Raw genomic sequence first — 14,134 nt, 5'->3', positions numbered from 1 at the left:
TCTGCCTGGTAGACAAAAGGGGAAATAATTTATCCTTGAGTTCTTACCCTCCACAGTGGTCGAGTGTGGACCTAAATGGTATTAACTCCTCAGCACTCCTGGGTGGTACATTTATTAGTGCTGAGTGGGAATCCACAAGCTCCCATATCATGAGTCAGAGAAGCCCCTTGATGGTAAGGGAAAGATGCCTCAACACAGCCTGGGGTAAGCTGCAGTCAAGTGGTACCACATGAGGCTGCTGGAGAATGTCTCAGAACCTGTCACTTCGGTAATAACTGGAACAAGAGATACAGCCCAGAAGATGTGCAGTATTTTATAGAATGTGTAGACTATGGATTTCCAGTTGAAATGTCTTCTATCTCAATATCCTCTTAGAAGAGAACAGTTTTGTGATCTCTTCCTTGATTAATCTTTTCATTACAACCAAATTTTAATGAAGACTTTTCTTTTTCACTTTCTCTCTTTAGAGAAACTATAATGAAATTTATCCTGCATATAAATCACAAGGATGCTTTTATTCTTGATGGAGCAATAGGAGAGTCAGAGACAGAGGCAGAAGGAGAAGAGAGATTTTCCAAAGTATTTTAAGTGTTAATTACATACAAATATTTTTTAGCATTGAAAATAATTATATACTAACAGTGCCCAATCTATTTATATCTTTGCAATTTTAGCTACTTTAAATAGAGTATTTCTAGCAGAAATATTGGGTGTAATATATGATTACAACTACTATTTAGCAATGATCATTTATAATTTGGTATTAGCTCTAAAGATGTCCCCTAAATGACTGGGTACCACAAGCCCAAACATGAGCTCAGCTACTTTAATAATAGTGTATCTCTAGTGCTGCTGGTTTCTGTTATATTTGTTTTTCATACACATGCAAAGCAAAAAAAGGGCAGTGCTAATATTCTTTATTTATTATTATTTGTCAAGTGTCTGGCAGTGCTGAGCTCTGTTAAAAGCTCTGGACATATCACAGTCAGCAAAGCAGGTGTGAATTGCTGCCCTCCTGGAGCTCACAGTCCTCAGGGAAGGTTACTCAATGGCACCGAGTTATGGCTGACTTTTAAGAGAGGCTGACCATCATTTGACGCAATATGTTATGCTGATGCCAACATGAAATGCATCATTTTGGAAAAGAAAGTTTTCTCCCTTCAAAGTTCTACTTTGATACTATTCATTTTGTTTTTTTTTTGTTGTTGTTTTTTGTTTTTTTCACTTCTCACTTCTCATGGGCTTCTCACTGCTGTGGCCTTTCCCGTTGCGGAGCACAGGCTCTGGACGTGCAGGCTCAGCGGCCATGGCTCACGGGCCCAGCCGCTCCGCGGCATGTGGGATCTTCCCGGACCGGGGCATGAACCCGTGTCCCCTGCATCGGCAGGCGGACTCTCAACCACTGCACCACCAGGGAAGCACTATTCATTTTAAATATAGGGTAGATGGAATGACCCTGTGACTGTGGATAAACCATTAACTCCTTTTCAATTTGCTGTTCTGCAAAAATTATTGCACTGCACAGTTGCTAAGGTTGCATATTAAAAGATTCTTGACTTTATAACTTTGGAATTACATACTGCTTTCCTGAAAATAAGGATTCAAACTTTACTGCTTTTAGATATATGTAAAATGTGATGGGTTTGGATGACTTGACCAGCTACAAGAAGTTCACCCCTTCTTCACTCTCTGCCATCATACTCAGTGGAGCATTCGGAAGTGTGTACATAATTGAACAGAATGCGTTTGCCTGATAGAGGGGGAAAATTTGAGGTTGAGGAGGATATATGAGCAGCTGTGTTCCTCTTTCATCTTATTCAAATGTATTTCTTACCTTCTGCGGGGGGGATGGCTGTGTTGAATATGTGTATATTGTGCTTTACAATACCAGTCCATGCTTCTTTCAACACCATCCACAGTGGAGAAGGAAAGGGGCCAGGGGACACTGGGCATGTCAGCCTAGCAAGGGCTAATTTTGTCTACATACAAACTTAAAAAATGTTTTTCTTGGCATTGAAAGCCTTGGTTCCTAAGCCCCTCTCCCCCTTCACACACACAACAGCTACCCTTTCCTCATCTTCCAGGATCCTCCAGTTTACAAACATTTTTTTAAGTGTATAATCAATGACGGTACATATGACTCTTTCCCTTATGACACATTCAATAACCAGACCTTCTATTCTACTAATGTTTTCTAGAACACAGCCCTTACTTCTTCCTGCAGTTTATATCAAGTTGAAAGTTCTAGCCTAAAAATGATTCTTACTGTGAAATTATTTGCAACCTTAACTTCAACTATGCCATGTTTCTTTTAATATCTTAGAGGAAGATACAGAGATAAAGCAAGAGGGCAAACACATGCCAAAATATTAACAATGATTTCATTAAAGTGAAGGCTTTATAAGAGTTTATTGTCATCTTCTTGTAATGTTTCTATAGTTCTGAACATTTTTCAGAATGTGAGGTATAATCAAAAAAATTCAGAAAACTATAATACAATGAGGATTAAAACAAAGAGAGGGAAGACCTATAGCACAAAAGAGACTAAGAATCATATGAGATGACAGTAACATATGGGCCTTATTTGAACAAACTATTTTAAAATATTAGAAAATTCGAGTTATTTGAACACACTGACTGGATATTTGATGATAGTAAGGAATGATTGTGGGACTTTGTTTATTTGTTTAGGTCTGATACTGATTTCATGATGATATTTTTTAAAAGTTCTTCTATTTTAGAGATACATACTGAAAGATGTACAGAAAACATTGTATGAATTTAGGAATGTCTTTAAAAATTATCTGAGGCAGGGGAAAGGATATGAGGTAGGAGAGGATAAAATGAAAGAAAGTTGACCCTAAGGTGATAATTGTTGAAGCTGAGTGATGGGTATGTGGGGGTTATTATACTGTACTCTCTACTTTGTTTTCTGTTTAAAAATTTAAACATAATGGAGTGCTATGGATCAGATTATTGGGGTTCAAGTGTGAGCTGCACATTTATTCATTATATATCCTTGAGCTAGATAGTGAACTTTCCTGTGATTTAGGACTCTCACCTGTAAAATGAGGAAATGTCTAGAATACACACCTCTATTATTTTAATCATGATTGAATGAGTTAATACATACAAACTCTTAATCGGTGACTGACCCTAAACAAGCACTGAATAAATGTCAGCTATTATTTTTAGATTTGTTTCTCTCTTTCAAATCTAGGCTAAGGCTAATGCTTTTGAAGAATGCAATTTACTTAAGAATCTCAGTTTGCTTTCCTCAAAATTTTCCCACTTTTGTGGAATGAAAAATTAAGAAACAATTATTGCTTCTCTGGATGAATATCAATCTTAGGAAGACAAAATAAACCCCAAAAAAACCCCTTACACCAAAATAAGAAATAACCAAAAATTTAGAGAGAGGAAGTAGCTTAACTGTAATTATAAGTAATGGGGAGAATCAACTAGTTTGCAAAGAAATTACTATTCTAAAATATTGTTTTGAAAGCTAATTCTGCTTTGAACCAAAGACTGTTGCCATTATAATAAACTCACATTGATTAGAATTTTATCTCTGCTTTGTACGCTTTAGCCATGAAATCATAGTACTTAATTATTGTTTCATTTAAATTGGATAATCCACAAAGTATTATTTTGAAGATTTTGTAAAAATTCAGTAAGCAGTTTAGATCTATGAGACTCATTTTCATCTTTTTAAACTAACTTTTTTTAAACGTATTGGATGCAATCAAAAAGAATAATGGGGAATATTTCACAAATCTGCTGAGAAATGGTAAATTTTTCAAACTGACAACTCATATATGAACAATTTGAATGATTTTGCAATTTATCACCTCTTGCTGTGCAGTTGATAAAACTAATCAAAGATAATGACGAATCACTGTCTTTAAAGTGAGAAAGAGGGCCATATATGTACAGACTATGGCAAATGCATTACTACAAGGTATACTACAAGTTATACATATGAATGATGGTGTACATTATATGATGTGTACACAAATATATAGCACAATAAAGTAAGGAAAGTATTAACCATTTATTAAATTACAATTAGTAAACCACTTTCAAATTTTGTAGAAGCAGTTTAAACATTCAAACTATGAGTTCTTTCTAGCCTGTATATTTAGTGAGAGGACGATTGTCATTGACATAGGGAAGACTGTGCCGTTTCATCTCCAAATCCTTGTGCTTGAACAAGTGAGTGTCTTATGGTAGCACATAAGAGGCCTGAATATGTAGTTATTTTGAATTTTAAAGAAGTTGAGCATGAGACAATATGTAAATTAGAAACATAATATATTCTAAGGTAGGGATCGAAGTTTAGGTTTTCTTTATATCAGCACTTCAGTGAAAGACTTGGCCAGTGTTTCAACATGTAATATTTATTCATGTCTGGCAACATCAACATTTAAGGAAGCATGAAATAGCAAGTAAATTTAGATTTAAGAAAACCTAAGACCTACAAACATTTTGCTATTTTATGCTTTGTAAATGAAAGCTAATGATAATCACTGCATTTTTCATATTTTCAGGAGTTTGATTGTATAGTCATCTTTATTTACTATCAGCATGATGAAAGCCATCTGTTATACAGTTTAAGTCTTTTCAGTTTAGGTAAATAACTTGCAGAAAAGAATCTCATTTTCCAAAGACTAGAGAATTTTTAAAAGTTCAACCAAAATTGATATGGGTCAAGATGAAAACGTTAGTCAAATGAAAGCTACTTGGGATGAATAAGTTGCAAACAAGCAAACAAAAAAACCAATCTTGAATATTTACATACCAATATGGACCTCTTCATAAAGGACATATTTTAGATGTTGTTCAGGATTTTAAAATTTTATGTTAGCTAAGTCATTGCCAGAAATCGACAGTTGAATCAACAGCTATATGAGTTTCATATTTTTTTCTGTGCTAACATAGCACAGGAACTTGTTTAAGCAAGGGCTTCTATTTCTTTCTGTGATTTGTTTTTCCTCTCCATATTTCTACTATTCTTTCATCATTTATTTTGACTTCTTCTGTTAATCTTTAATTTTCTTTAACTGATAATTTCTCCTAATTTGGTTTGCTGCTATTTGCTTTATTTTTCTCTTTCTCGGTTATATTATTTTAAATTTTAATTACTATACTAAAGTTGTCAACTGTCAGAAGAAAGGAAACTCAGAGGAAAACTAATTGCTTCCTTCCTTGAAATTTTATTTTTCAGGATTATGCTGAGAAGGAGAACAGCATAGCAAAAGCTCTGGAAGATCTGAAGGCCAATTTTTACTGTGAACTCTGTGACAAGCAGTACTATAAGCATCAGGAGTTTGACAATCACATTAATTCATATGACCATGCCCACAAGCAGGTAAGAAAGAGGTATCAAAAAACCTCTAATATTTCTGAACTTTTGTAATAATTTGAATTGTGTAGACTGTATGAATATAATATTTTTTCTTTGCTGTGCAGTTTTTAAAGATGTCAATCTGGGGTGATAATTTGATGACTTACAATGAAAGACATTTTTTAAAAAGCACCAAAAGTAAAGTCAGAAGTAAATAACCAATATAAAGAAATACCATTCAGTTGCCTTTTAGTAACAGACAGTAATTTGAAAATTACATTCTTCAGGTGGTGATCCTCTATATTTCAAATTTATTAATTTCAAAATATGTTAATCAACTAAAGATATTGACCAGATATAAATGATTTTATTCATAGTTCTTTATGGAAGGCATTTCCCATTTAAACTACCATAAACGTATGAGAAACAAGTTTTGGTATGGTAAAACCAATCTAGGGTTACTGGTTAAATAAATATGTACATGATTTAGTTTATTTTAACACTATTTCATTTCCCTATTGATTGAAAATCCAAGATTGATTTTTTTCAACACTGTATGTAAAGATTAGTTTAAAATAGTGACATCAGAAGTGACATTAATAATATAGATTCTGTTTTTCTCATATGCTGTACTTATATCAATGCAACTGCGTACATTGTTTAGCTTACTTGACATGATTCAGTATGCTTAGTTATTGTCAACTTATAAATACTTTCCTTTTTAGCCATCACTCACAAAAATCATCCAAAATGTCATTTTGGTATTAATTAAAGGTACATTTTTTACCCATGAACTTACACTAACTTTCCATTAACATTTACCATAAGTATGAAAGAGTAGGGGGAAATGATTACATTAATTACTTAGGGACCAATGACATGTATTTTCTTTTGTTGTCAGTTTTTCCATTCTGTCATACCAACAAAACTGTGCTTGGGGAGGCTGTTGCAGGGAGAACATTACCCTCTGCTTACATATGTCACTGATTAATGCTGACTAAATTTAATGATCTGCCCTTGCGTTTCTTTTCCTGGTAGTAGACCCACAGGCACACCAGTTAATGAAAAGGTTTTGATGGAAATATCATTTCTTTTCTTACATAAAAACACATTCATATAAGTATATCATTGCTTGATTTGAACATTAAATCCATCAGGAAATAGTATTGATTTCATTCTATGGTAACTTTCATGTGCTTTATAAAAAGATTCTGGAATGCTGTTCCCGATGTGGTAACTCTAAGAAAGTTGTTCCTCTGATTCTTCCTAATATCTTCCTGTATTCCTTACGAGAGTGCAAAGATGGAGTGTTATTTTATCAGCAAGGTATTAAAATGCATTTATAATTTCTTTTTGGCTTCACTCATGAATAAACATTTCCTATTAGCAACTAAAAACAAACATGTATGTTTCATGGTGTAAACTAGGTATTTGGAAATGTGTGTGTATGTATACGTGTATTTTAAGAATATCTTACTAGCTACATCTTAATGTCCTTTGCCAAAGAATGCTTTGTTCAACCATAGGTTGTCTGGAGGATCAAATTCACTTAGATTATCAGAGGACCTTTCCATTTCCATATTCTAAATGAAGTTAAGATACTATATACTGTACACAGATAAGCTAAGGGAATTCAGGATAAATTTGGTTTGTTCTTTTGAAGGTCTGGTCACTTGCTACTACTCAGGGGCAGCAGGCTCTGGAGACAGACTATCTAAATGGCCATGAATTCTAGTAAATAGCAGAGTCTTAACTGATTAATTTAACATTAGACTATGTTACAGTAGCTGAAAGTACTTAAAATCTATATGATCATTGTATTCCCTCTCCATAGGATTGTGGCACATGTTTGAGACTGTCTTCCTAAAGAATGCACTCCCTTTTCTGAACAGACACTTTACCCCAATGACAGTTAGCTCTGTTTTTACCACAGGATTCCCAAACCTTGGCCACTTCGAATTAAGTAGAGGGGAACAAAATTTGGAGGTGGGCAATTCAGATATTTTTCTCCTAAGAACTGGAACCAAGGTAAACAAACAAAACACAAACCAAAAAAAACCTATCACACAAGACCGTCAAGATGGCAGAGGAGTAAGACGTGGAGATCACCTTCCCCCCAACAAATACAACAGAAATACATCTGCATGTGGAACAACTCCTACAGAACACCTACTGAACACTAGCAGAAGACCTCAGACTTCCCAAAAGGCAAGAAACTCCCCACGTACCTGGGTAGGGCAAAAGAAAGAAGAAAAAACAGAAACAAAAGAATAGGGACGGGACCTACACCTCTGGGAGGGAGCTGTGAAGGGGTAAATTTTCCACACACTAGGAATCCCCTTCACTGGTGGAGACGGGGGGCGGGGGGGAAGCTTCGGAGCCACGGAGATCTCAGCAACAGGGGTGCAGACGGCAAAGCAGAGAGATTCCCGCACAGAGGATTGGTGCCGACCACCACTCACCAACCTGAGAGGCTTGTCTGCTCACCCGCCTGGGTGGGTGGGGGCTGGGAGCTGAGGCTCAGGCTTCTGAGGTCAGATCCCAGAGAGAGGACTGGGGTTGGCTGCGTGAACACAGCCTGAAGAGGGCTGGTGCACCACAGCTAGCCGGGAGGGAGTCCAGGAAAAAGTCTGGAACTGCCTAAGAGGCAAGAAGCCATTGTTTCAGGGTCCACGAGGAGAGGGGATTCAGAGCAATGCCTAAATGAGCTCCAGAGACGGACGCGAGCCATGGCTATCAGCGTGGACACCAGAGACAGGCATGAAACGCTAAGGCTGCTGCTGCAGCCACCAAGAAACCTGTGTGCAAGCGCAGGTCACTATCCACACCTACCCAGCCAGGAGCCTGTGCAGCCCACCATTGCCAGGGTCCCGTGATCCAGAGAGGGCTTCCCCGGGAGAACACACAGCACTCCTCAAGCTGGTGCAATGTCACATCGGCCTCTGCCACCACAGGCTTGCCCCACATTCCGTACCCCTCCCTCCGCCCAGCCTGAGTGAGCAGCTGCTATTTTAACCACGTCCTGTCTGAGCGAAGAACAGACGCCCTTAGGTGACTTACAAGCAGAGGCAGGGCCAGATCCGTAGCTCAACCCCAGGAGCTGTGCGAACAAAGAAGAGAAAGGGAATTTTCTCCAAGCAGCCCCAGGAGCAGCGGATTAAATCTCCACAATCACCTTGATGTACCCTGCGTTTGTGGAATACCCGAATATACAATGAATCATCCCAAAATTGAGGTGGTGGAGGTTGGGAGCAACTGTAGATTTGGGGTTTGTTTTCTGTACCTAATTTGTTTCTGGTTTTATGTTTATCTCAGTTTAGTATTTAGAGTTTATTATCATTGGTAGATTTGTTTATTGATTTGGTTGCTCTCTTCCTTTTTAAAAAAAAAATATATATATATATACTTTCCTTTTTCTCTTTTTGCGAGTGTGTATGTGTATGCTTCTTTGTGTGATTTTGTCTGTATAGCTTTGCTTTTACCATTTGTCCTAGGGTTCTGACTGTCCCTTTTTTTTCTTTTTTTTTAGTATTGTTTTTAATGCTTGCTATCACTGGTGGATTTGTTTTTTGGTTTGTAGCTTTCATCTTTCTTTCCTTCTTCCTTTTTTTTTCTCTTTTGTCAATGACTTTTTATTTTTAATAATTATTTTTATTTTTTATTTTAATAACTTTATTTTATCTTTTTCTTTCTTTCCTTCATTTTTCTTCCTTGCTTCCTTCCTTCCTTTCTTTCTTTCTTCCTTCCTTCCTTCCTTCCTTCCTTTCATTCTTCCTTTCTTTATTTCTTTGTTCTTTTCTTCTGAGCTGTGTGGCTGACAGGTTCTTGGTGCTCCAGCCGGGTGTCAGGCCTGTGCCTCTGAGGTGGGAGAGCCGAGTTCAGGACATTGGTCTACCAGAGACCTCCCAGCACCACATAATATCAAACAGCAAAAGTTCTCCCGGAGATCTCCATCTCAACGCTAAGACCCAGCTCCACTCAACAAACAGCAAGCTACAGTGCTGGGCACCCTATGCCAAACAACTATGAAGACAGGAGCACAACTCCCCCATTAGCAGAGAGGCTGCCTAAAATCATAAGGTCACAGACACCCCAAAACACACCACCGGACGCGGTCCTTCCCACCAGAAGGACAAGATCCAGCCTCATCCACCAGAACACAGGCACCAGTCCCCTGCACCAGGAGGGCTACACAACCCACTGAACCAACCTTACCCACTGGGGGCAGACACCAAAAACAACAGGAACTATGAACCGGCAGCCTGCGAAAGGGAGACCCCAAACACAGTAAGTTAAGCAAAATGAGAAGACAGAGAAACACACAGCAGATGAAGGAGCAAGATAAAAACCCACCAGACAAAACAAATGAAGAGGAAATAGGCAGTCTACCTGAAAAAGGAACTCAGAGTAATCATAGTTAAGATGATCCAAAATCTTGGAAATAGAATGGAGAAAATATATGAAATATTTGACAAGGACCTAGAAGAACTAAACACCAAACAAACAATCATGAACAACACAATAAATGAAATTTTAAATTCTCTAGAAGGAATCAATGGCAGAATAACTGAGGCAGAAGAAGGGATAAGTGACCTGAAAGATAAAATAGTAGAAATAACTATCGCAGAGCAGAATAAAGAAAAAAGAATGAAAAGAATTTAGGGCAGTCTCAGAGACCCCTGGAACATCATTAAACACACAAACATTCGAATTATAGGGGTGCCAGAAGAAGAAGAGGAAAAGAAAGAGACTGAGAAAATATTTGAAGAGATTATAGTTGAAAACTTCCCTAATATAAGAAAGGAAATAGTCAAGTCCCAGAAGAACAGAGAGCCCCATACAGGATAAATCCAAGGAGAAACACGCCAAGACACATATTAATCAAACTATCAAAAATTAAATACAAAGAAAAAATATTAAAAGCAGTAAGGGAAAAACAACAAATAACATACAAGGGAATCTCCATAAGGCTAACAGCTGATCTTTCAGCAGAAACTCTGCAAGCCAGAAGGGAGTGGCAGGACATATTTAAAGTGATGAAAGGGAAGAACCTACAACCAAGATTACTGTACCCAGCAAGGATCTCATTCAGATTTGATGGAGAAATTAAAACCGTTACAGAGAAGCAACAGCTAAGAGAATACAGCACCACCAAACCAGCTTTACAAAAAGTGCTAAAGGAACTTCTCCAGGCAAGAAACACAAAAGAGGGAAAAGACCTACAATAACAAATGCAAAATGATCAAGAAAATGGTAATAGGAACATACCTATCGATAACTACGTTAAATGTAAATGGATTAAATGCTCCAAGCAAAAGACATAGACTGGCTGAATGCATACAAAAACAATACCCATATATATGCTGTCTGCAAGAGACCCACTTCAGATCTAGGGACACATATAAACTGAAAGTGAGGGGATGGAAAAAGATATTCCATGCAAATGGAAATCAAAATACAGCTGGAGGAGCAATTTACATATCAGACAAAATAGAATTTAAAATAAAGACTATTAAAAGAGACAAAGAAGGACACTACATAATGATCAAGTGATCAATCCAAGAAGAAGCTATAACAATTGCAAATATTTATGCATCCAACATAGGAGCACCTCAATACATAAGGCAAATTCTAACATCCATAAAAGAGGAAATTGACAGTAACCCAACAATAGTAGGAGAATTTAACACCCCACTTTTACCAATGGACAGATCATCCAAAATGAAAATAAATAAGGAAACACATGTTTGAAATGACACATTAAACAAGATGGACTTAATTGATATTTATAGGACATTTCATCCAAAAACAACAGAATACACTTTCTTCTCAAGTGCTCATGGAACATTCTCCAGGATAGATCATATCTTGGGTCACACATCAAGCCTTGGTAAATTTAAGAAAATTAAAGTTGTATCAAGTATCTTTTCTGACCACAACGCTATGAGACTAGATATCAATTACAGGAAAAAATCTGTAAAAAATACAGACACAAGAAAGCTAAATAATACACTACTTAGTAACGAAGAGATCAGTGAAGGAATCAAAGAGGAAATCAAAACATAGGTAGAAACAAATACAATGAAAACATGACAACCCAAATCCTACAGGATGCAGGAAAAGCAGTTCTAGGATGGAAGTTTATAGCAATACAATCCTACCTCAAGAAACAAGAAGCACCTCAAATAAACAACCTAACCTTACACCTAAAGCAATTAGAGAAAGAAGAACAAGAAAACCCCAAAGTTAGCAGAAGGAAAGAAATCATAAAGATCAGATCAGAAATAAACAAAAAAGAAATGAAGGCAACAAGAGCAAAGATCAATAAAACTAAAAGCTGGTTCTTTGGGAAGATAAACAAAATTGATTAACCATTAGCCAGTCTAATCAAGAAAAAAAGGGAGAAGACTCAAATCAATAGAATTAGAAATGAAAATGGAGAAGTAACAACTGACACTGCAGAAATACAAAGGATCATGAGAGATTACTACAAGCAACTATATGCCAATAAAATGGACAACCTTAAAGAAATGGACAAATTCTTAGAAAAGCACAACCTTCCGAGACAGAACCAGGAAGAAACAGAAAATATAAAGATACAAATCACAAGCACTGAAATTGAGACTGTGATTAAAAATCTTCCAACAAACAAAAGCCCAGGACCAGCAGGATTCACAGGTGAACTCTATCAAACATTTAGAGAAGAGCTAAGCAGCTATCCTTCTCAAACTCTTCCAAAATATATAGCAGAGGGAAGAACACTCCCAAACTCATTCTGCGACGCCACCATCACCTTGATACCAAAACCAGGTAACAGTGTCACAAAGAAAGAAAACTAATAGCATTGATGAGGCCAATAGCATTGATGAACATAGATGCAAAAATTCTCAACAAGATACTAGCAAACAGAATCCGACAGTACTTTAAAAGAATCATACACCATGATCAAGTGGGGTTTATCCCAAGAATGCAAGGTTTCTTCAATATATGCAAATCAATCAATATGATAAACCATATTAACAAATTGAAGGAGAAAAACCATATGATCATCTCAATAGATGTGGAAAAAGCTTTTGACAAAATTCAACACCCATTTATGATAAAAACCTTCCAGAAAGTAGGCATAGAGGGAACTTACCTCAACATAATAAAGGCCACATATGACAAACCCACACCCAATATCATTCTCAATGGTGAAAAACTGAAACCATTTCCTCTAAGATCAGGAACAAGACAAGGTTGTCCATTCTCACCACTATTATTCAACATAGTTTTGGGAGTTTTAGCCTCGGCAACCAGAGAAGAAAAAGAAATAAAAGGAATCCAAATTGGAAAAGAAGAAGTAAAGCTGTCACTGTTTGTAGATGACATGATACTATACATAGAGAATCCTAAATATGCTACCAGAAAACTACTAAAGCTAATCAATGAATTTGGTAAAGTAACAGGATACAAAATTAATGCACAAAAATCTCTTGCATTCCTGTACACTAAGGATGAAAAATCTGAAAGTGAAATTAAGAAACTCTCCCATTTACCATTGTAACAATAAAATACCTAGGAATAAACCTACCTAAGGAGACAAAAGACCTGTATGCAGAAAATTATAACACACTGATGAAAGAAATTAAAGATGATACAAAGAGATGGAGATATATACCATGTTCTTGGATTGGAAGAATCAATATTGTGAAAATGACTATATTACCCAAAACAATCTACAGATTCAATGCAATCCCTATCAAACTACCAATGGCATTTTTCACAGAACTAGAACAAAAAATTTCACAATTCGTATGGAAACACAAAAGACCCCATATAGCCAAAGGAATCTTGAGAAAGAAATATGGAGCTGGAGGAATCAGGTTCTGTGACTTCAGACTATACTACAAAGCTACAGTAGTCAAGACAGTATGGTACTGACATAAAAACAGAAATATAGATAAATGGAACAGGATAGAAAGCCCAGAGATTAACTCATGCACATATGGTCACCTTATTTTTGTTAAAGGAGGCAAGAATATACAATGGAGAAAAGACAGTCACTTCAATAAGTCATGCTGGGAAAAGTGGACAGCTACACGTAAAAGAATGAAATTAGAATACTCCCTAGCATCATACACAAAAATAAACTTAAAATGTATTAAAGATCTAAATGTAAGGCCAGACACTCTAATACTCTTAGAGGAAAACATAGGCAGACCATTCTATGATATAAATCATAGCAAGATCCTTTTTGACCCACCTCCTAGAGAAATGGAAATAAGAAGAAAAATAAACAAATGGGACTGAATGAAACTTAAAAGCTTTTACACAGCAAAGGAAAACTTAAAGAAGATGAAAAGACAACCCTCAGAATGGGAGAAAATATTTGCAAATGAAGCAACTGGCAAAGGATTAATTTCCAAAATATACAAGCAGCTCATGCAGTGCAATATCAAAAAAACAAGCAACCCAATCCAAAAATGGGCAGAAGACCTAAACAGACAAAGAAGATATACAGATTGCCAACAAACACACGAAAGGATGTCCAACATCACTAATCATCAGAGAAATGCAAATCAAGACTACAATGCGGTATCACCTCAAATTGGTCAGAATGGCCATCATCAAAAAATCTACAAACAGCAAATGCTAGATAGGGTGTGGGGAAAAGGGAACCCTCTTGTACTGTTGGTGGGAATGTAAATTGATACAGCCACTATGGAGAATCGTATGTAGGTTCCTTAAAAAACTAAAAATAGAACTACCATATGATCCAGCAATCCCACTACTGGACATATACCC

At 36.6% G+C, this 14,134-nt stretch overlaps 1 protein-coding gene across 1 annotated transcript in view; it reads left to right on the top strand.

Annotated features, from left to right (window-relative positions):
* Positions 1 to 14,134, top strand: part of ZNF804A (zinc finger protein 804A) — a 318,967-nt gene that overhangs the window by 246,347 nt on the left and 58,486 nt on the right. Inside the window, exon 2 of the mRNA XM_067741271.1 lies at positions 5,228 to 5,371. Coding sequence (XP_067597372.1) covers positions 5,228 to 5,371 — 144 coding nt within the window. The remainder of the gene's footprint in view (positions 1 to 5,227; positions 5,372 to 14,134) is intronic.

Source organism: Pseudorca crassidens, chromosome 6 (genome assembly GCF_039906515.1).
Source record: "Pseudorca crassidens isolate mPseCra1 chromosome 6, mPseCra1.hap1, whole genome shotgun sequence".
Lineage (NCBI taxonomy): Eukaryota > Metazoa > Chordata > Mammalia > Artiodactyla > Delphinidae > Pseudorca > Pseudorca crassidens.
Note: the sequence above shows the minus strand (reverse complement) of the source record. Positions and strands in the feature narration are given on the sequence as shown.